The sequence below is a fragment of the Schistocerca cancellata genome, chromosome 2 (assembly GCF_023864275.1).
Source record: "Schistocerca cancellata isolate TAMUIC-IGC-003103 chromosome 2, iqSchCanc2.1, whole genome shotgun sequence".
In the NCBI taxonomy this organism is placed as follows: domain Eukaryota; kingdom Metazoa; phylum Arthropoda; class Insecta; order Orthoptera; family Acrididae; genus Schistocerca; species Schistocerca cancellata.
In genome coordinates, this window is record NC_064627.1 from 768,733,545 (window position 1) to 768,755,541 (window position 21,997).

General features: G+C 41.1%; 1 protein-coding gene across 1 annotated transcript in view; it reads left to right on the forward strand.

The window, feature by feature from the left end:
* LOC126162594 (uncharacterized) overlaps nt 1-21,997 on the forward strand; it is a 176,820-nt gene that overhangs the window by 68,466 nt on the left and 86,357 nt on the right. The window contains exon 3 of the mRNA XM_049919197.1: nt 217-305. Within this exon, the coding sequence (XP_049775154.1) occupies nt 217-305 (89 nt within the window). The remainder of the gene's footprint in view (nt 1-216; nt 306-21,997) is intronic.

Below are 21,997 nucleotides of genomic sequence, written 5' to 3' on the forward strand. Positions count from 1 at the left end.
TGTATTCATAACTTTACTGCTTGAGTCAGTGGTAACATGTATCACAGAAATAAGACTGCAAATGCAAAGGTGCCTACGAACATAACAGAAGCATTTCATGTGAAGTTGGTGCTTTTTTGTTACACATCAGTTAACAGCTGCTTTTGAATAATATTGTAGTGCAGCTGCACTATCTACATTTTAAATATGGAAATGAAACCTTCCATTCTTCCACAGGACTGAACGGGAAGCCAATCAAGACTGATGTTGGGCACTGTCACAAGGAATGCTCCAGCACCAGCGATAGTTTAGAGCTCATCGATGAGGTAAGAAATATACCAAAAGGTGTAGTGTAGATAATTTTATCCTTTTGCGCAAAATTACTAACTGATTGCATAGTGGGTAATACATAAAATAGTAATTATGACTTAACAACATAAAAGTTAAGAAATAATCCAGCAATATCAGTAACAATGCTTAAAATCAACTGTTGCAGTATAGCGGGTAACGTGTAGCTAATTAGCGTCATGAAATGAAAATCACTGTTTTGAATATATTGCGTAGATTAAAGTGTTTAGCAAACAGACACTTACTGGGACGTCAAAACGGATCAAGAAACAGTGTGGTCCGGTGCATCGACCACTCCCGGACCTTCGAAACTGGTCAAGAAACACGTTTTCTTTTTTACAATCCTACATTACAGAAAGTCTACGATATCGGAAGTGCTGACCAGAAATGACAGATGTCTCCCACCACTAAACGACACCTAGACAGCTATTCGCCGCCGTCACGTTCTTTCGTGTAGATACTACAGAGATAAGGATGCGAGTCATTAGGCAACGGCTTTCGCATCCGCCTCCGGGTCAATGGCTTGTCCTGCAAATCTTGTCAGGCATTGCTGTTATGATGTGAGAAAAAGCAGGTCATGAGACCTAGAAAGAAGAAGGGAATTTATCCCGTCTGGACGGGCTGCCAGGTGCGGTGTCAGCGTAATCGTGAGTCACGAAAGGAGTGCTGTCTGGCTTACAGCAAACCGGCAAGACAGGCGAAAGCTCGACAGCTGTCAGATGGCAATCTGGACGTATCATCTGGTCCAGGTGGTCAGGTTGTTCGGTTCTATAGCTACGGTAATCTAGCGACGGTGGTGTGATTCACTTCAAGAAGCTCCTACTAAAACGGGACTCTCATACTTCAGGTCATAAAAAAATTTCCCAAAAAACTGTTTGCTGATCCCACTCAGTTCCTAAAAGCAATCAATATTAAACACTTCCATAGATTTTACTGCGTGATCTCAAGCACTTATTTTCCTCAAAGCAGACTTTTTTTAATAAGTTTTAAACTGTCTGCTGTGAGCTGTAGTATTATATTAATTTATTTCACGTCCTCTCTTACATCATTAGAAACTCAACACTGCCAAAGAACACAATACATGAGCCGCACACAGTATTAATACTAATAATAATAATAGTGGGGGCAATGAACATGCGGTGTTTAGAGTAAGTAGAGATTCTCAGTTCATTACCAGACAGCGCTGTAGGCCAGCAAACGGATGCACGCGATTCAACAGAAGGTTCCCGTGTTGTTTACTGGTGTAAAACCTAGCAGACGATTATTTCATCCCTTCTACATAGCCCCCAGACGAGAATATTTCGCCATCATTGGTCCCTGTCATCAGTAGCTCATTCTGCCGGTGGAGTTTTTCCCTGAACAGAGGTACAGCAGTTATCTTTAATCTCTCTTGAATGTATGTATAATGGCTTTCCAGAATCGCCAAATCAAATGGCTCAAATGGCTCTGAGCACTATGGGACTTAACATCTGAGGTCATCAGTCCCCTAGAACGTAGAACTATTTAAACCTAACTAACCTAAGGACATCACACACATACATGCCCGAGGCAGGATTTGAACTGGCGACCGTAGCAGTTGCGCGGTTCCGGACTGAAGCGCCTAGGACAGCTCGGCCACCGCGGCCGACTGAAATGATGATGATTAGGACAACACAACACCCAGTCCCTGGGCGTAGAAAAGCTCCGACCCAGCCGGGTATCGAACCCGGGCCCTTAGTATTGACATGCTGTAGCGCTGACCACTCATATACCGGGGGCGGACCCAGGATTGCCACTTTCTGTTTTCACTACGTGAAAAAATATTCTGCAATATAATCTGTGTTAAATGTTCCTGCCCTGCCCCTTAGTGATGTCACGACCTCTCACGAAGTTTCACTCATGTCCGAGGCAAGAATCCATGTGCTCCTAGCAATACGTTGCATTCAAAACAAATTTTGTTACTTAATAACCCATTGATTACAAACTAAACGTTTGTCGGTAGAGCAAGATAAATTCTCGGCACTGTTACACTCATAAAATAGCGTTCAGAAAGGCCGACAGCCTCGCTTCGTCACAAAAGAGACGGTTAAAATAGTTAAACTCGGGAATCAGACATAAATGCTCTGCAGCAGTCTAAGTGCGTTCAGATAAATGCCTCTGTCCGACAGCTGACTGGAAAGCATTTAATGCTACAGTCGTTTCTTGCCGCTGCCGCCGAAATATCCACAAAGACAAAACAGGAGAACTACAACGTAGGCCAGGGATAACACCTCAGATTCCCGCAAAAACAATCGTTATTTACTTACTATACTGTAATTACAGCACACTAGGACCATCTCTTGCCGCAGGACAGTCTCCAGCTACCTAACATATCATCTGCGGATGCACTATGAATAAACACTGGCCTATAACATAGGGAAAAAAATGATCAGGACCCTCACATCCATGTACGAGAAAGCAGCATGCGATTTCTCGTACTGGTTCCTCTATTTGAAGGCTAACTGGGTCGATCACTAACTGTTGACTCCAGAACGTGTACCGAATACATTCTTCGCCACAGAGGATTCAGAACTCACCTGGCACACCCAAGGGCTGCCGACATTCACAGATTTTGCGAGCTTCAGACGGCTCCCTACATTGTTTAAACATTCATGCCTTTTAGCCAATGATTGGCTTGTGACTCAGACACGGCAATTATCATTGGTGGCAAGAACTGTCACATTATCGTCTATCCCTTGTTGACAGATTCGTTTTCGTCCCCGGAAAATTTCTAATTTTTAAGCGAGCCTAGCAATTTGACCACAACATTCACTACATATAGTGAACTTCACCGAGAGCCCACATTATGCAGTGCTCTCAAACTTACACAGCACCGTCGCTAATGACTGACGTCGGAGAGACGTCGAAAACTGGATCAAATTCTTTCCGCCATTGGAGATAAAATTTCTTGCAGAGAATGAACATCACGACAAGAATCAGAGCGAATGAGATGTCCGATGCCTTCGACCTCACTGCTGCCCCATCTAAAGGATCTTTTACGAAGGAGTGAGGTCTACACAGTATTACGTAAAGTAACTTCTGCTTTGGCTTCAGAGAGAATATTTTCGTAAATATGTTTTGTGGATATCAGCCGATGGAGCGCTCGACTGGCAACAAATTAACATGAACACTTCCACTAACAGATGACACGATAATTCCAATAACTAAAAAGGGGGGGGGGGAAGCGATACTCTGCATGGAGACTTAAAGAGCCACGAAACAAATGTTAGAGAAACGCGAGATCTGTAGTGCATAAGGCTAACAGAAGTACTTAAGTTCAGTAAATCTTCCAGCCGGCCGCTATGGCCGAGAGGCTCTAGGCACTTCCGGAACCGCGCTGCTGCTACTGTCGCAGGTTCGAATCCTGCCTCGGGCATGGATGTGTCTGATGTCCTTAGGTTAGTTATTTTTAAGTAGTTCTAAGTCTAGGGGACTGATGACCTCAGATGTTAAGTCCCATAGTGCTTAGAGCCATTTGAACCATTTTTAAATCTTCCATTTTTACTAGTCTCAAAATCATATTTTGTGACTCTACCCTGGTGTGTAAAACTTAAGGTCAAAGTTAACTCCCACATGATGTGTCACTGCGAAGTAACATAGCTTGATGAAACTTGCACCATGCATAGAAAGAACTACTGCACTATAGTACAGGAGGTAACTGAAAGAAATGCGCAATAGCATGAAAGAAACGATATTTTATTGAAAGACAATAATTACACTGAACTCAATGCGATTCGTGACGGTCCCACGAACATTACAAAAGGCGGGACATGTTTCTTAACGGGGTGAGTGATCACCGCGGATGGCAATGCATGCTCTGTGTCGTGCTACCATGCTGGCCACAAGACTGGTAAGGAATTCTTGTGGTAGGGCTTTCCATTCACCCCCCAGCGCGGTTAATAACTGCTGGATAGTCACTGGTGCTTGTGGACGCGCTGCAATACGTCTTCCCAACGCTTCCGCAAGCGCAGTACTAGACCGCAGTAGTTATTTCTGTGTATGGTCAAGTTTCATAGAGCTGTGTTACTTGACAATGGCAGACCATTCGAGAGTCACTTTCGTCCATTAGTTTCGCTCACTTACGAGCAGTAATAAGTAATTCCGTATTTAGTGAGATAATGTAAAAAACGTTATAGGCGTGCTCATTAGTCACTAACTACAACCCCACTCCTCTCTTTCACTTTCTTCTACCTTTCTTTCTTTTGCGTCGACACTGAGTACTACAAATAGTATGGAAGGACATTTACTAACTATCTGCTAAGGGATCACACATTACGCAGTTTCAAGAGCTGATGTTGCTGTTTGGCATGTAATATGATCAATAAAAGGTATCTGCTATGACAGAAACAGGCATAGAAATTCAGTGTAATGCGTGATTCGGGAATTTCCTTTTCGGGCCATATTTCCTGAATGTACAGAATCGTATTGCATGATACCAACGTAAGCGTCGGCTTAACTGTCGGTTTAATGCTTGAACCAGTCTGAACTACTGCGTTTCAGAACGGCCCCCTTTTGTTCAGATACGTAATGTCAAAATCTCATGCAAAGGATAACTCAGTAAAGCCCTCTTAAATGAACCATCGTTGCCGGTCTTGCATTAATTATTTAAATGGTAGGGGGTTTATCTAACTAATGAAGAGGTACAGTAAGTTCACATTTATTCAGTTTAATGTTTCTCCTCGTCACACAAATGAGAAAATATCTACAGAATATTTACATATGAATGAGGAACATATATATGGGGGAAAGAATCACTTGTTAAACACTTCTGGGTGGGTCACAGGAAAACTGGTAAGACAAAATGAAGGTATCAGCTCTGAGGATCTTAGTCAAACTTTCATTCAGCGGCAGCAGAGAAACGTTGCATGGATCATCTTATATGAAGGGCTTGCTGGTCAGTCATGTAGCAAATTAAACACACGCCCTTGACAATCCATGAACAACATTGCGGAAATGGGTGAACAGTGAACACGACTGACTACGATGACGCCCCTCGCGAATCAGAGACAAGTAACTAATAGAATCATTGGCATGGAATTGAATAAATCGTACGTCTCCATAAAAGTCATTCTGGATTAAGAAAGTCTACTCGAGCCTACATGTCACCCAGCGAAGGAACGCTTAAGAAACCAGAAGTCACCGTTATAGTCTGAAGGCAGCGCCTATGCCTTTCGAAATCTGATGCCAGCATCTGCTCTCGTTGGAGACTGATACCAGTGCCCAGAGTTAGTTATGAACTGAAAGAGAACAAAAAACATCAGGATGTACTAATAATTAATTCATTAATCTTTACAATTTTGACTTCTTTGATTTCTCAAACCATCTTCCATTCATTCTGTTAATAGCTTCACTGACACCATGATTCACAGATTTTAGTTCTTGGGAATGTCAAAAATAGAAAGAAAGAAATTCCAGATGTCACAAAAATAACTCTTTTATACCTTAACTTTACAATACAGCTTCATCAACGACGATTCTCGCACCCAGTCACATTTCAAGCACATCAGAATTCATTGAACACATTATGTGAGGTTTACAGGGTTAACTCATACCACTAATAGCAACCATATATAAACGAACAAAAATCCAATTTTGACACACGCACTGATACAACAGTTATGACAAGCATATATACGTTTAACACCGGCATTAAAGAAAAATTAAGTGTTACAAAATTTACATAGACTTGTCAGAAATACTAATTCAACACTCATAACGAAAAGCACATACATTTAACACTGATGTTAAAGAAAGATTAAACAGTGTTACACCATTTCTATATCTACGATAATGGTGGAAGCTGCAGATATAAATTAAAATTTGTGCCGCAGTCGACACATTATATCCAACTAAGCCTTTCAACTTTTGTTCTAAAGTAATAATTAATTAAATACTTCACTTAATACCAAGCAACAGTTTTTTATTATTAGAAAATGTACTCAAAAACAATAAGGCGATAAGGTGCACAGAGATTCTGGAAGCAAAGAAAAGTGGAATCCGGGACACTGAAATAATAGTCATTTCTATATCTACTTCGACAGTGGTCCTTATGCGCGATGTATGTTGGCAGTAGTAGAACCGTTCGGCAGTCAGCTACAAATGTCGGTTCTCTAAGTTTTCTCAATAGTATTTCTCGAAAAGAACGTCGCCTTCCCTCCAGGAATTCCCATTTGAGTTCCCGAAGCATCTCCTTAACACTTAACGTGTTGTTCGAACCTACCGGTAGCAAATCTAGCCGCCTGCCTCTGAATTGCTTCAATCCGACTGGTACCGATCCTAAACACTCGAGCAGTACTCAAGAATAGGTCGCACCAGCGTTCACATCCTTTACAAGTGACAACTCTTTCCTAAAACGCTCCCAATAAACCGAACTCTACCATTTGCCTTCCCTACCAAAGTTTTCACATGCTCGTTACACCTCATATCGATTTGCAACGTTACGCCCAGATATTTAAACGACTTGACTGTGTCAAGCAGGACACTAGTAATACTGTATCCGAAAATTACAAATTTTTTCTTCCTAATCATCCGCATGAACTCAGTTTTTTCCACATTTAGGGGTAGCTGCCATTCATCACACCAACTGGTATTTTGTCTAAGTCGCCTTGTATCTTCCTACGGTCATTCAACTTCGACACCTTACCGTACATGACAGCATCATCAGCAAACAACTGGAGATCGCTGCGCACCCTGTCCGCCAAATCATTTATGTATACAGAGAACAACAGTGGTCCTCTCGCACTCTCTGATGAACACTCGCCGTCGAGATCAACTTACTGGGTTCTATTTTATAAAAAGTCATCGAACCACTCACGTATCTGTGAACTTACGCCATATCCTCGTACCTTCGTTAACAGCATGCAATGGGGCACCGTGTCAAATGCTTTCCGGAAATCTAGAAATATGGAATCTGCCTGGTGCCCTTCATCCATAGTTCTCAGTATATCATGTGAGAAAAGAGAAAGCCGAGCGATGTTTTCTAAAACCATGCTGATTCTTGAACATAAGCTTCTTAGTCGCAAGGAAGTTTATTATATTCGAACCGAGAATATGTCAAAGGCTTCTGCAGGGAACATAAGTTAGGGATATTGGTCTGTAATTTTGCAGGTCCCTTCTTTTACCTTTCTTATGTACTGGACTCAGCTGCGCTTTTTTCCAGTCGCTTGGGACTCTGTGCTGGGCGAGAGATTCACGATAAATACAAGCTAGGTAAGGGGCCAATGCCGTAGAATCCTTTTTGTAAAATCGAACTGGGATTCAAGCCGAACCTGGTGCTTTATTTGTTTTCATATCTTTCAGTTGTTTCTCCACGCCGGATATGCTTACTTCTATGTCGTCCATACGGGAGTCTCCCCGACGGTCAAATTACGGTATGTTTTTACGGTTCTCTTGTGTGAACGATTTCTTAAACGCGGAATTTAAAACTTCGCATTTCCTTTTGCTATCTTCAACAGCCGCACCATACACGAGACTGAATGGAAACCTTAGAACCCGCTTGGCGATCTTACACACGACCAAAAGTTTTCGGGTTCTCTGCCAGATCTTTTGCTAAGGTGTGACGGAGGTAGTAGTTGTATGCTCTTCGCGCATAGGTTTTGTCACAGACATACCAATCTCTACTGCCCTTCGCTTGTCGTCATTTGTGCGTCCCCTTTTGAACCGAGAGAACAATGGCCTCTGCTTTCTCAGCATCTACCGACTTTCGTTATTTGCCGGCCGCTGGTGGCCGAGCGGTTCTGGACGCTTCAGTCTGGAACCGCGCTACCGCTACGGTCGCAGGTTCGAATCCTGCCTCGGGCATGGATGTGTGTGATGTCCTTAGGTTAGTTAGGTTTACGTAGTTCTATGTTCTAGGGGACTGATGACCTGAGATGTTAAGTCCCATAGTGCTCAGAGCCATTTGAACCATTTTTGACTTTCGTTATTTAACCATGGTGGATCTCTTCCATCCTTTATCTATTTACAATGCACGTAACTCTCCAGACCACGATTTACAGTCTGCTTAAACTTTGCCCACAATTCCTCTACATCCATCTTACTGGAACTAAGTGATGCCATTTCACTGTCTAAATGAGATGTTAATAACTGCTTATCTGCTCTATCTAGTAGAAAAATTCTCCTAGCCTTCTTAATTGATTTACTAACTTTCGTAATCATAGTCGCTATAATGACATCATGATCGCTAAACCCCGTTTCTATACAGACATTGTAAGGCCCGGCATTCTTGCAGCTACAAGGTCTAAGATATTTCCATTGGGTTTGGGCTGTCGAGCTAGCTGCTCAAGACAATTTTCGGAAAGCGTGTTCTAAAGTATTTCGCATGAGTGTCTCTCTGTACCCCCGCAATGAATCCATAGACATCCCAGTCTATACTCGGCAGGTAAAGTCGCCTCCAATTAGTGTTGCATGATCTGGATATTTACGCGCTATTGACTGTAGACTTCCTTTGAATGACTGTCACAGCGGAATCGGGTGGCCGGTAGAAACATCCAACAATTCACTTAGTTTTACCTACACCTGTTATACGCGACCAGATGACTTCACTGACACACTCAAATTCGACCTGAGAAGAAACAATATTTTTGTCAACTGCAATGAACACACTCCCTCCTATGGCCTCTAATCTATCTTTCCGATATACGTTCCACGACACGCTAAATATCTCAGAGCTTTCCACTTACGGTTTCAGCCAGTTCTCGCTTCCAAGAATAATTTGAGTGCGAGGACTTCCCTGGAGGGCACTAAATTCGGGAACTTTATGAAGAATTTTTCGACAGTTTAATGACTAAATTGTGATGGTCTGACATTTGTTTATTCTGAACGTCGTTTGACTTTCCTCTATGTGAATCGACTGGCGAGTATTCTTCAGAGCACCTCAAACTACCACCTAAGTTAAAAAACCCTTATGTGCACTTCACAAGTACTCTGCTACCCGGGTAGCTGCTTCCTTTGTGTAGCAGCTTTCTTGTGTGTGGCAGAATGAGACAAAAGATAAGGGATTTTGACACAATTTGTAAAAGTAGTCTATTGTCGCAAAATGAAGTGTCAAATCCAATCTCTGAGACAAGCACACAAATCACTGATCGTCGTTCAGTCAAAGTAGCACCTCGTGCTAAAGTGTTCTTCAGTGCCCTGAAGGTCGGCTCAGCTGTGGAGATGGCAGCTTGGTTATCCGGATGGTCTGATGTCTCCTGCCAGGTGAATAGGCCGGTTAGCACACGTGCCCCACCATGACTTTACCATGGGTGACAAATTGCTTGTCCTCTATCCCACGCCAAAGTGGCATGACGAAGTAGTCACCTGGCCTCTTGAAAAGTGAATGTTTTTCCAGGCAGTGGCATGTCTGCAACTGGAAACAGTGACAAGGGGGAGCGTGGCTCGCCAAGGTCTGCTGAGGCATGCTTACGCTGCCCATTCGCAGGTCGATGAGTTACATTGCAGTAGGCGGCAGCATATTACCCCTAAAGCCAGCTCCTTTCAGGTCGTCTCATACCCGGCTTCTTTGCAGCGAGACCAAGCGTCGTTTCCTGCTGGCAAAATCCCATAGTTGTTAGTTTCCATGTGTCTAGTTGTTTCCAGGAGATCCTCCTTCTCGTGATTGCCCATCCATGCTTCTCATTGCTTGTGTATTCCTGCACATAATTTGTATAACTTACATAGTTTTACATCATAGAAATACATCTTACCACAAACTTGGATACACAGAAAACACAATTCCTGTACAGGAATTGTTAAACATATAATAATAATAACCAGTACTGATGGCCTGTGGACACTGATGTGGTGATGAGGCTTGTGTGTTGTGAGGACAAAGTAAGCTGTACTGAACGAATTCGATCATATCAAGCAGATAACCATAGAGGAGCCAGACTAACAATGCCCAACTCAAGCAACATGGTTCGAAAGATAATAAAGAATCCTTTACTGGATCAGTCGTCGCCTGAGTCAACAAAAACCCACTTCGCTTGCCAAGATATAGTGGGCTAACGTCAAAATTATAGCAGAGTACAAGCTGGGAACCAGAATGAAAAAGATCCTATCATAGCAGAAAAAAAGGCGAATATGGGATGGGTAGAGCAAGGGCTGCAAAAGAAGGAAACTAGCTTTTCGACTTATCTGGCAGCTTGGAAGAAGACACCTTGACATAGTTGCGTTTTTTTTATTTGTTAGTATTAGTATCCATGTCATGTAATATAATGCATTGTGTCAAGTAAAGTAATATGATACATGATGTCATGTCATATAACATGACATGTGCCACATGTCATCCAATATGGCGTTTGTCATGTCATGCAGTATGACACGATGTGTCATTAACGTTAAAGATGCATGCATCCCCACTCTGGGATACTGCCTATTATACATGCATCCCAATTTCAGATACTTAATATCGTAGAAGCATTCCACTTTCTAAAAGCTTATAAATTTGTGTATGTCTGTTCGTACACCCCTCACCATACATGTAACAGGGGTTGGGCCTGGGGAACAACTTGTCCCATCATGGAAAAAAATTCAGCTGCCCCAACCAGAAACAAAAAATTGTTTTAACATCCCCCAGGAAGAAATCTAGTCCCAGAAATTTTATCCTCCAGAAAAACTTTTCAGCTATTTTAGGTATGCTAATCAGTCATCTGATATTATATGATGTTATATATTGTTTAGTATGACTGGCCACTCTTATGGGTTTTGTGCACAAGATCAGGGATTTTAATCCGTGAATTGAAGATACAGGTGTGCCAACACCTTGCAGTTAAGACTGTTCACTGCGCTAGGAAAGTAGCGTTAACTCGTAAAAAACCGCGAATAGCTCAAAATGTTTTGATTTAAATGTCTTTGAAGGTGCCAGGTAAATCTAAAAGCTAGTCCCTTCTTTTATATCTCTAATTCTGCCCAGAAAGTATTAGCCTCTTTTGTGCTATGATAGGAACATTTTTCACTCTGGTTCCCAGCACTTACTCTACCATTATTTTGACATTAGATCGCCATAGCTTGGCAACTGATATAGGTTTTTGTTGACTCAAGCGACGACTGATCCCATATAGCTTTCTTAATTGTCTTTCGAATCATATTCCTTAAGTCGGGTATCATTAATCTGCCTCCTCTACAGTTACCTACCTGGTATGCTTAAACCTGTCCAGTATAGCCTCCTGTGTCCTCACTATCAGAGCACACAAGCCTCACCACGTCAAAGTAATTTTTTTTATTTTTTAAGGTTTTTCTTACTTTTATCACCGTTATTATTTTATTTTTTAATGTTACGCATATTTTACTCATATACAAATGAGACTGTACACGCAAACATTGAAAAATAATCATAAATACTTGATACAATGTACAAAATAACAGCCCACATAAATAAGATACCGACCTTAATATTAAATACTGTGAGAAGTTTAAGATAATAATGCAAGTAAATAGTCTAAATAATGTGTGTACATAGTTTGTATTACGTAGATAAACTTAACGATACTACCATATTACATAGATAAATTTACTTCAATGCTTACTACATCGCAAGCAGAACGATTCGTGCAACAAATAATACTATTGGAATGTATACATCTTGATATCTCTTATCTTAAAATTCTTTCCACTGTTTATTTAAAGTATGCATTAATAGAAATTGAAAATTTTTAAATCACCAATAGAACAACTTCCATGAATAATTTTAGCACGAAATGTTGCAACAACTAATACGAATTAAGTATGAGTAGATTGGCTGAAATAAGCAGAAGAACTACGAAACAATGTACGCATTATAGAATACTAATAACTTCTCAACGAAAATTGACGAACTTACATTTCCTACGAGATGGCACAGTAGTTTTTGAACAACAAGCAGTAAAAGATTTTCAGTTGGTTAGGAACAAGGTGACCTTTTTTTCTGACAAATATTTTTATAGAAATTTTCAGTTTAGATCAATGTTCTGCATGGTCATCGATAAAGCTTCAAATGCTCAAGCAAATAGTATATCATTTTGTACGGGATTGGGCATAAACTGATTTGGTACGTGTAGTGTTTTGCACGTCCAAAGATTTTTCGATGTGAGTAAAATCTTTAACATATAAACAACGAAACGATAATAAATATAATAACCAGTTTTTTTAGTTACAAGGGTTGGAACTTTAATAGTGGCAACTATTTATTTACAGCTCGTACAACAGAGATATGTGTTTCACAGTTTTACTGACCTTCCAACTAGTCACCAGAATTGTGTATAATCCGTTGGCAGCGATGTGGAAGTCGTAGGATACTCTTAGCAGTGCCAGTTTGGTTGACAGTTCGAGCGGCGCGGTCTATTGCCCGGCGAATTTGTACCAGTTCTGAAGTGAATTCTGTGAAGTGTTTCCCACAGTTTAGAAATCGAGTTGAATTCACGAAGCCCCATAGTGCTCAGAGCCATTTGAACCATTTTTGATAAAGCAACCAGCCATCATGTGTAATGCCAGTAGTGAAGATCACAGCAGGTGGTGTTATCGTTGTGGGATGCTTTTCGTCCCCTAATTGCCCTTAAGAAAATGTTAAATTCTGTACGATATTAACACATTTTACAGCAAGGCGTACTGTTTACGGTAGAGAAACAGTTCCGAGACGATGACTGTATTAGCATGAGATTGCATCATGTCCTAAACGGCATCTGTAAGGCAATGGTTTGTGGACAATAACATTCATAAAACGGACTGGCCTGTCCAGAGACATGATCTGAACCCTATGGAACACCTCTGGGATGAGACAGATCGTCGACTTCGCTCTACACCACAGTGTCGCACATCACTACCATCTCTGGTTTCGGCTCTTTGGGAATAATGGGCTCCCATCTCTCTCACTGAAAGTGTCGTCAGCAGAGTTCAAGACATCAAAAGGGCGAAGTATAGACACACTCCATATTACTGTCCTCTAATAGGTGTCCAGATACTTTTGATCAGATACTGTAAATCCCCACCTGGGTTGCCAACAAATTTTCGCTGAAAATCCCTAACTTAAAAACAATTATTCTCTAGACCGAGCATATAATACCTATAATTTCAGAACTCTATTGGCTCTTTTTAGAACTTCTTCCTTGATACATTAGGAGACCGGACCAGACCATAGGTGAGGAAGATTTAAGAAATTTGAAAGTTCAGCAAATGGGAACCAGGTGACACAGCTGCCCTGTCTCCCCCTTCAGCTACTCTTGCACTTATTTTTTTATAGCTGAGAGAATAGAAATCATCATGCTAAAAATAGCACTTTTAATACGTTTTTATTCTATTTTAATGTGCAAGAACTGCCAGAAGAAGAAAAAGGACATCACATTTCATCTTAAACTTTTACGCTATATAACATTTTCTCATAAAACACTTAATTGCAATTTATGTTTTAATTTGCCTGCTGAGAATCAATAGCTACAAGTCACTTCTACAGGCCTGTGTAATTTCTTCCATTATAAGAGGATTCTTCCACATCTTTTATGACAGTACATAGCTGTACAAAACAAAGTCCTTATGTACTGTCTTAAAACTAATCCTTATCTTCAGACCCCAATTTTCAGAGTCAGTTGGTGGGGAATGACTGGAGGTCATCTCCGGCTTAGAAAGAGATAATAGCTTTGGTCCTGTAAATAATGGTCCTGTTAGCCAGTCAGCAACGTAACCAGGCGCTAATGACAACATACAATACAAGGATATGAAAGGAATCGGCTTTGAGGATGATGGCAGCCTCATTTCTGTACGTTAAGCTGAAAACGATGTAGTGAAATGTGGATAGTAATGCTTTCCACTTCTCTGAAATTAATCACTCCAGAACAGGGGCATGTTTGGATGAAATATATCAATTCAATATGAAGTAGACAGTGGTAGCAATGACAGGAATATTTCCCAGTCCATCATGACAACTTTATGAAAAACAGAAAATAAATAGTGTCAATTGCCATTAACTCACAACGAATTGGTTAAATTCATCTCACAGAAAGAATCTGTGATTTTTTTAAATCACACGTACATAACTCCAAATAAAACCGTAACTCGAAATTTGAGCTGCCAATACACATTAGTAGTCGATAGTTGATATTGCCCCCCCGCCCCCGCCCCCCAATGAACCATGGACCTTGCTGTTGGTGCGGAGGCTTGCGTGCCTCAGCGATACAGATGGCCGTACCGTAGGTGCAACCACAACGGCCTGTTGAGAGGCCAGGCAAACGTGTGGTTCCTGAAGAGGGGCAGCAGCCTTTTCAGTAGTTGCAGGGGCAACAGTCTGGATGATTGATTGATCTGGCCTTGTAACACTAACCAAAACGGCCTTGCTGTGCTGGTACTGCGAACGGCTGAAAGCAAGGGGAAACTACAGCCGTAATTTTTCCCGAGGGCATGTAGCTTTACTGTATGGTTAAATGATGATAGCGTTCTCTGGGGTAAAATATTCCGGAGGTAAAATAGTCCCCCATTCGGATCTCCGGGCGGGGACTACTCAGGAGGACGTCGTTATCAGGAGAAACAAAACTGGCGTTCTACGGATAGGAGCATGGAATGTCAGATGCCTTAATTGGGCAGGTAGGTTACAAAATTTAAAAAGGGAAATGGATAGGTTGAAGTTAGATATAGTGGGAATTAGTGAAGTTCGGTGGCAAGAGGAACAAGACTTTTGGTCAGGTGAATACAGGGTTATAAATACAAAATCAAATAGGGGTAATGCAGGAGTAGGTTTAATAATGAATAAAAAAAATAGGAGTGCGGGTAAGCTACTACCAACAGCATAGTGAACGCATTATTGTGGCCAAGATAGACACGAAGCCCATGCCTACTACAGTAGTACAAGTTTATATGCCAACTAGTTCTGCAGATGATGAAGAAATTGATGAAATGTATGATGAGATAAAAGAAATTATTCAGGTAGGGAGACGAAAATTTAATTGTCATGGGTGACTGGAATTCGAGAGTAGGAAAAGGGAGAGAAGGATAAATAGTGGGTGAATATGGATTGGGGGAGAGAAATGAAAGAGGAAGCCGTCTGGTAGAATTTTGCGCAGAGCATAACTTAATCGCAGCTAACGCTTGGTTCAATAATCATAAAAGAAGGTTGTATACCTGGAAGAATCCTGGAGATACTAGAAGGTATCAGATAGATTATATAATGGTAAGACAGAGATTTAGGAACCAGGTTTTAAATTGTAAGACATTTCCAGGGGAAGATGTGGACTCTGACCACAATCTATTGGTTATGAACTGTAGACTACAACTGAAGAAAATGCAAAAAGGTGGGAATTTAAGGAGATGGGACCTGGATAAACTGACTAAACCAGAGGTTGTACAGAGTTTCAGGGAGACCATAAGGGAACAATTAACAGGAAAGGGGGAAAGAAATACAGTAGAAGAAGAATGGGTAGCTCTGAGGGATGAAGTAGTGAAGGCAGCAGAGGATCAAGTAGGTAAAAAGACGAGGGCTAGTAGAAATCCTTGGGTAACAGAAGAAATATTGAATTTAATTGGTGAAAGGAGAAAATATAAAAACGCAGTAAATGAAGCAGGCAAAAAGGAATACAAACGTCTCAAAAATGAGATCGACAGGAAGTGCAAAATGGCTAAGCAGGCATGGCTAGAGGACAAATGTAAGGATGTGGAGGCTTATCTCACTAGGGGTAAGATAGATACTGCCTACAGGAAAATTAAAGAGACCTTTGGAGATAAGAGAACCACTTGTATGAACATCAATAGCTCAGATGGACAACCAGTTCTAAGCAAAGAAGGGAAAGCAGAAAGGTGGAAGGAGTATATAGAGGGTCTATACAAGGGCGATGTACTTGAGGACAATATTATGGAAATGGAAGAGGATGTAGATGAAGATGAAATGGGAGATACGATACTGCGTGAAGAGTTTGACAGAGCACTGAAAGACCTGAGTCGAAACAAGGGCCCCGAAGTAGACAACATTCCATTGGAACTACTGACGTCCTTCGGAGAGCCAGTCCTGACAAAACTCTACCATCTGGTGAGCAAGATGTATGAGACAGGCGAAATACCCTCAAACTTCAAGAAGAATATAATAACTCCAATCCCAAAGAAAGCATGTGTTGACAGATGTGAAAATTACCGAACAATCAGTTTAATAACCCACAGTTGCAAAATACTAACACGAATTCTTTACAGACGAATGGAAAAACTGGTAGAAGCCGACCTCGGCGAAGATCAGTTTGGATTCCGCAGAAATGTTGGAACACGTGAGGCAATACTGACCCTACGACTTATCTTAGAAAATAGATTAAGGAAAGGCAAACCTACATTTCTAGCATTTGTAGACTTAGAGAAAGCTTTTGACAATGTTGACTGGAATACTCTCTTTCAAATTCTAAAGGTGGCAGGGGTAAAAAACGGGGAGCGAAAGACTATTTACAATTTGTACAGAAACCAGATGGCAGTTATAAGAGTCGAGGGGCATGAAAGGGAAGCAGCGGTTGGGAAGGGAGTGAGACAGGGTTGTACGCTGTCCCCGATGTTATTTAATCTGTATATTGAGCAAGCAGTAAAGGAAACAAAAGAAAAAATTCGGTGTAGGTATTATAATCCACGGAGAAGAAATAAAAACGTTGAGGTTCGCCGATGATATTGTAATTCTGTCAGAGACAGCAAAGAACTTGGAAGAGCAGTTGAACGGAATGGATGGTGTCTTGAAGCAAGGATATAAGATGAACATCAACAAAAGCAAAACGAGGATAATGGAATGTAGTCGAATTAAGTAGGTGATGCTGAGGGAATTAGATTAGGAAATGAGACACTTAAAGTAGTAAAGTAGTTTTGCTATTTGGGGAGCAAAATAAATGATGATGGTCGAAGTAGAGAGGATATAAAATGTAGACTGGCAATGGCAAGGAAAGCGTTTCTGAAGAAGAGAAATTTGTTAACATCGAGTATAGATTTAAGTGTCCGGAAGTCGTTTCTGAAAGTATTTGTATGGAGTGTAGCCATGTATGGAAGTGAAACATGGATGATAAATAGTTTCGACAAGAAGAGAATAGAAGCTTTCGAAATGTGGTGCTACAGAAGAATGCTGAAGATTAGATGGGTAGATCACATAACTAATGAGGAGGTATTGAACAGAATTGGGGAGAAGAGGAGTTTGTGGCACAACTTGACAAGAAGAAGGGATCGGTTGGTAGGACATGTTCTGAGGTATCAAGGGATCACAAATTTTGCATTGGAGGGCAGCGTGGATGGTAAAAATCGTAGAGGGAGACCAAGAGATCAATACACTAAGCAGATTCAGAAGGATGTAGGTTGCAGTAGGTACTGGGAGATGAAGCTTGTACAGGATAGAGTAGCATGGAGAGCTGCATCAAACCAGTCTCAGGGCTGAAGACAACAAAAACATTGGCACCAACACAACACTGGTATAATTAATTTCTAGTAATACTTGGAACCTCCTTTTTAGTTGTGTTTGTTAGTCGTTTTACTTCGTTCTTGAATCTGATCTTTTTACAATCTTCCCACTGACAATTGAATTTCCGTATTAAATAATACAGGCAATATTTCTGAAAGCGAAGCGTGTTTTAACACACATACATGTACAGGGTGTAATTGGTATAAGTGATGATATTTCTATTTGTGACTGAGGCAGGTGTACTGAACAACATTACATCAATATTTACGTCATTTGCAGACTATTAATTACAGCTATTAAAAGTCATTATGTTTTCAGGATTGATAGTACCTCCAAGTACATACAACAACAGGAAGCAATTAATGCTAGTTTTCCTCTGAGCAGCAGGTGAGGTTTTGAAGAGTAGACACATGAACGCCAAATGGTTAGTCCATACTGACAGGCATAGTCCACTTAGTGGTGCATTACGGCCATGTATTTGTGAGAAGACTGTTCGATGCAGAGAAAAACCAACGAACACCCTATTGTGTGCACATATTGAGGTATCACATATAAAAATATCTGCACTTGTACCCATTACACCCTGTGTATAAACTAAATCCTGGAAAAACAATTGCCCGCATCTCGTGGTCGTGCGGTAGCGTTCTCGCTTCCCACGCCCGGATTCCCGGGTTCGATTCCCGGCGGGGTCAGGGATTTTCTCTGCCTCGTGATGGCTGGGTGTTGTGTGCTGTCCTTAGGTTAGTTAGGTTTAAGTAGTTCTAAGTTCTAGGGGACTTATGACCACAGCAGTTGAGTCCCATAGTGCTCAGAGCCATTTGAACCATTTCTTGAAAAACAATGAAATCTCATTACAAAAATATTTCTGTGGCAACCCACAGCGAGATATACTGGCAGCGGCGGAAAGAGCGTAGTCAGTTCCCTCGTAGCGTTTCCACTAAGAAAAATAATATGGATATCTGGTAGAAATGTAATATAAAAAACAGAGAAATCGACAACGTATTCATAATGCTCTTCCGAGTGCAAGCTATGTTAATGCCGAGGACAAGTAATGAAACACAAGCAACATGTAACCACCCAGAACACACTGTTCCTGTAATAACCATCTCATTTCAACGAGTAGCATAGACTGAGACCAAATACTCTTATGAAACTATTCTCTCTTCATGAGAGGCGTGAGACATATTTAGGCGTGTTAACGAAGTGCATAGATCCAGAATAAGCAGTGGTGGGCAAGCAGTTTGGAAACTCCGGTACCGGTTAACACAGGAAAGGGACTCTAATCTAAAACTTATATTTCGTTGGCTGTGCTCTAACCGATTGAGCAGTCTAAGCACAGCTAATTACTCGTTTTCACATCCTCACTTCCGCCAGTACCTCTCTTATACTTTCCAAAATTTATAAGCTTTCTTCCATACTATGCTGTAGTAACACTGCTTGAAGAAAGGAAATCACGAAGGCTGTGAAAGCGGACCGTGAGAACTCTGCCGCTTAATTCAAGGTCCCAAGTTCGAATCCAGATCATGCTCACAGTTTTTAATCTGGTAGGAGATACTAAAAGGTATCAGATAGATTATATAATGGTAAGACAGAGATTTAGGAACCAGGTTTTAAATTGTAAGACATTTCCAGGGGCAGATGTAGACTCTGACCACAATTTATTGGTTATGACCTGTAGATTAAAACTGAAGAAACTGCAAAAAGGTGGGAATTTAAGGAGATGGGACCTGGATAAACTGAAAGAACCAGAGGTTGTAGAGAGTTTCAGGGAGAGCATAAGGGAAAAATTGACAGGAATGGGGGAAAGAAATACAGTAGAGGAAGAATGGGTAGCTTTGAGGGATGAAGTAGTGAAGGCAGCAGAGGATCAAGCAGGTAAAAAGAAGAGGGCTAGTAGAAATCCTTGGGTAACAGAAGAAATATTGAATTTAATTGATGAAATGAGAAAATATAAAAATGCAGTAAGTGAAGCAGGCAAAAAGGAATACAAACGTCTCAAAAATGAGATCGACAGGAAGTGCAAAATGGCTAAGCAGGCATGGCTAGAGGACAAATGTAAGGATGTGGAGGCTTATCTCACTAGGGGTAAGATAGATACTGCCTACAGGAAAATTAAAGAGACCTTTGAAGATAAGAGAACCACTTGTATGAACATCAAGAGCTCAGATGGAAACCCAGTTCTAAGCAAAGAAGGGAAAGCAGAAAGGTGGAAGGAGTATATAGAGGGTCTATACAAGGGCGATGCACTTGAGGACAATATTATGGAAATGGAAGAGGATGTAGATGAAGATGAAATGGGAGATACGATACTGCGTGAAGAGTTTGACAGAGCACTGAAAGACCTGAGTCGAAACAAGGCCCCCGGAGTAGACAACATTCCATTGGAACTACTGACGGCCTTGGGTGAGCAAGATGTATGAAACAGGCGAAATACCCTCAGACTTAAAGGAGAATATAATAATTCCAATCCCAAAGAAAGCAAGTTTGGACAGATGTGAAAATTACCGAACAATCAGTTTAATAAGCCACAGCTGCAAAATACTAACACGAATTCTTTACAGACGAATGAAAAAACTAGTAGAAGCCGACCTCGGGGAAGATCAGTTCGGATTCCGTAGAAATACTGGAACACGTGAGGCAATACTGACCTTACGACTTATCTTAGAAGAAGGATTAAGGAAAGGCAAACCTACGTTCCTAGCATTTGTAGACTTAGAAAAAGCTTTTGACAATGTTGACTGGAATACTCTCTTTCAAATTCTAAAGGTGGCAGGGGTAACATACAGGGAGCGAAAGGCTATTTACAACTTGTATAGAAACCAGATGGCAGTTATAAGAGTCGAGGGGCATGAAAGAGAAGCAGTGGTTGGGAAGGGAGTAAGACAGGGTTGTAGCCTCTCCCCGATGCTCTTCAATCTGTATATTGAGCAAGCAGTAAAGGAAACAAAAGAAAAATTCGGAGGAGGTATTAAAATCCACGGAGAAGAAATAAAAACGTTGAGGTTCGCCGATGACATTGTAATTCTGTCGGAGACAGCAAAGGACTTGGAAGAGCAGTTGAACGGAATGGATAGTGTCTTGAAGGGAGGATATAAGATGAACATCAACAAAAGCAAAACGAGGATAATGGAATGTAGTCGAATTAAGTCGGGTGATGTTGAGGGTATTAGATTAGGAAATGAAACACTTAAAGTAGTAAAGGAGTTTTGCTATTTGGGGAGCAAAATAACTGATGATGGTCGAAGTAGAGAGGATATAAAATGTAGACTGGCAATGGCAAGGAAAGCGTTTCTGAAGAAGAGAAATTTGTTAACATCAAGCTTAGATTTAAGTGTCAGGAAGTCGTTTCTGAAAGTATTTGTATGGAGTGTAGCCATGTATGGAAGTGAAACATGGACGGTAAATAGTTTGGACAAGAAGAGAATAGAAGCTTTCGAAATGTGGTGCTACAGAAGAATGCTGAAGATTAGATGAGTAGATCACATAACTAATGAGGAAGTATTGAATAGGATTGGGGAGAAGAGAAGTTTGTGGCACAACTTGACCAGAAGAAGGGATCGGTTGGTAGGACATGTTCTGAGGCATCAAGGGATCACCAATTTAGTATTAGAGGGCAGCGTGGAGGGTAAAAATCGTAGAGGGAGACCAAGAGATGAATACACTAAGCAGATTCAGAAGGATGTAGGCTGCAGTAGGTACTGGGAGATGAAGAAGCTTGCACAGGATAGAGTAGCATGGAGAGCTGCATCAAACCAGTCTCAGGACTGAAGACCACAACAACAACAACAACAACAGGAAGTTTTCGTTGCAAAGTTGTTACTGATATGTAGATCGAGTGCTTTCTCTGCTCGTGTAAGAACACGTTAGATCGAAGTCTGGAATGTAGCCCACGAAAATATAAATAGAGTAAAAAGGACGAAGAATGTGATCTCTCAGGTTTCCTCGCCGCAGTTCATTAACGGTGCGCTTGAGAGTTCTGCCGAGGTGTTGTTTCCATTTTTTCCACAAGCAAATTAGCAGTCGCTGAACACTGCCTCGAATATAACCATAAATGAAATACAATGAGATCAGTATTGTGGTGCAAACTCTAAGTTTCTGGGGCAGCATAATTAAGGAGTCTATCGAAATAAAGATGTCTGAAAACCAAATAAACAAGGACGGGGTTTTTAGTTTAAACAAGGTTTGAGGTCCGGTACTTAATATATTAAGATCTCGCCGGCCGTCACATACACCAGAGCTGGAAAACGCTGAGAGAATCTGAGTTTCACGGAATTTAAGCGCGAGTTCTGAGAAACAAAATAG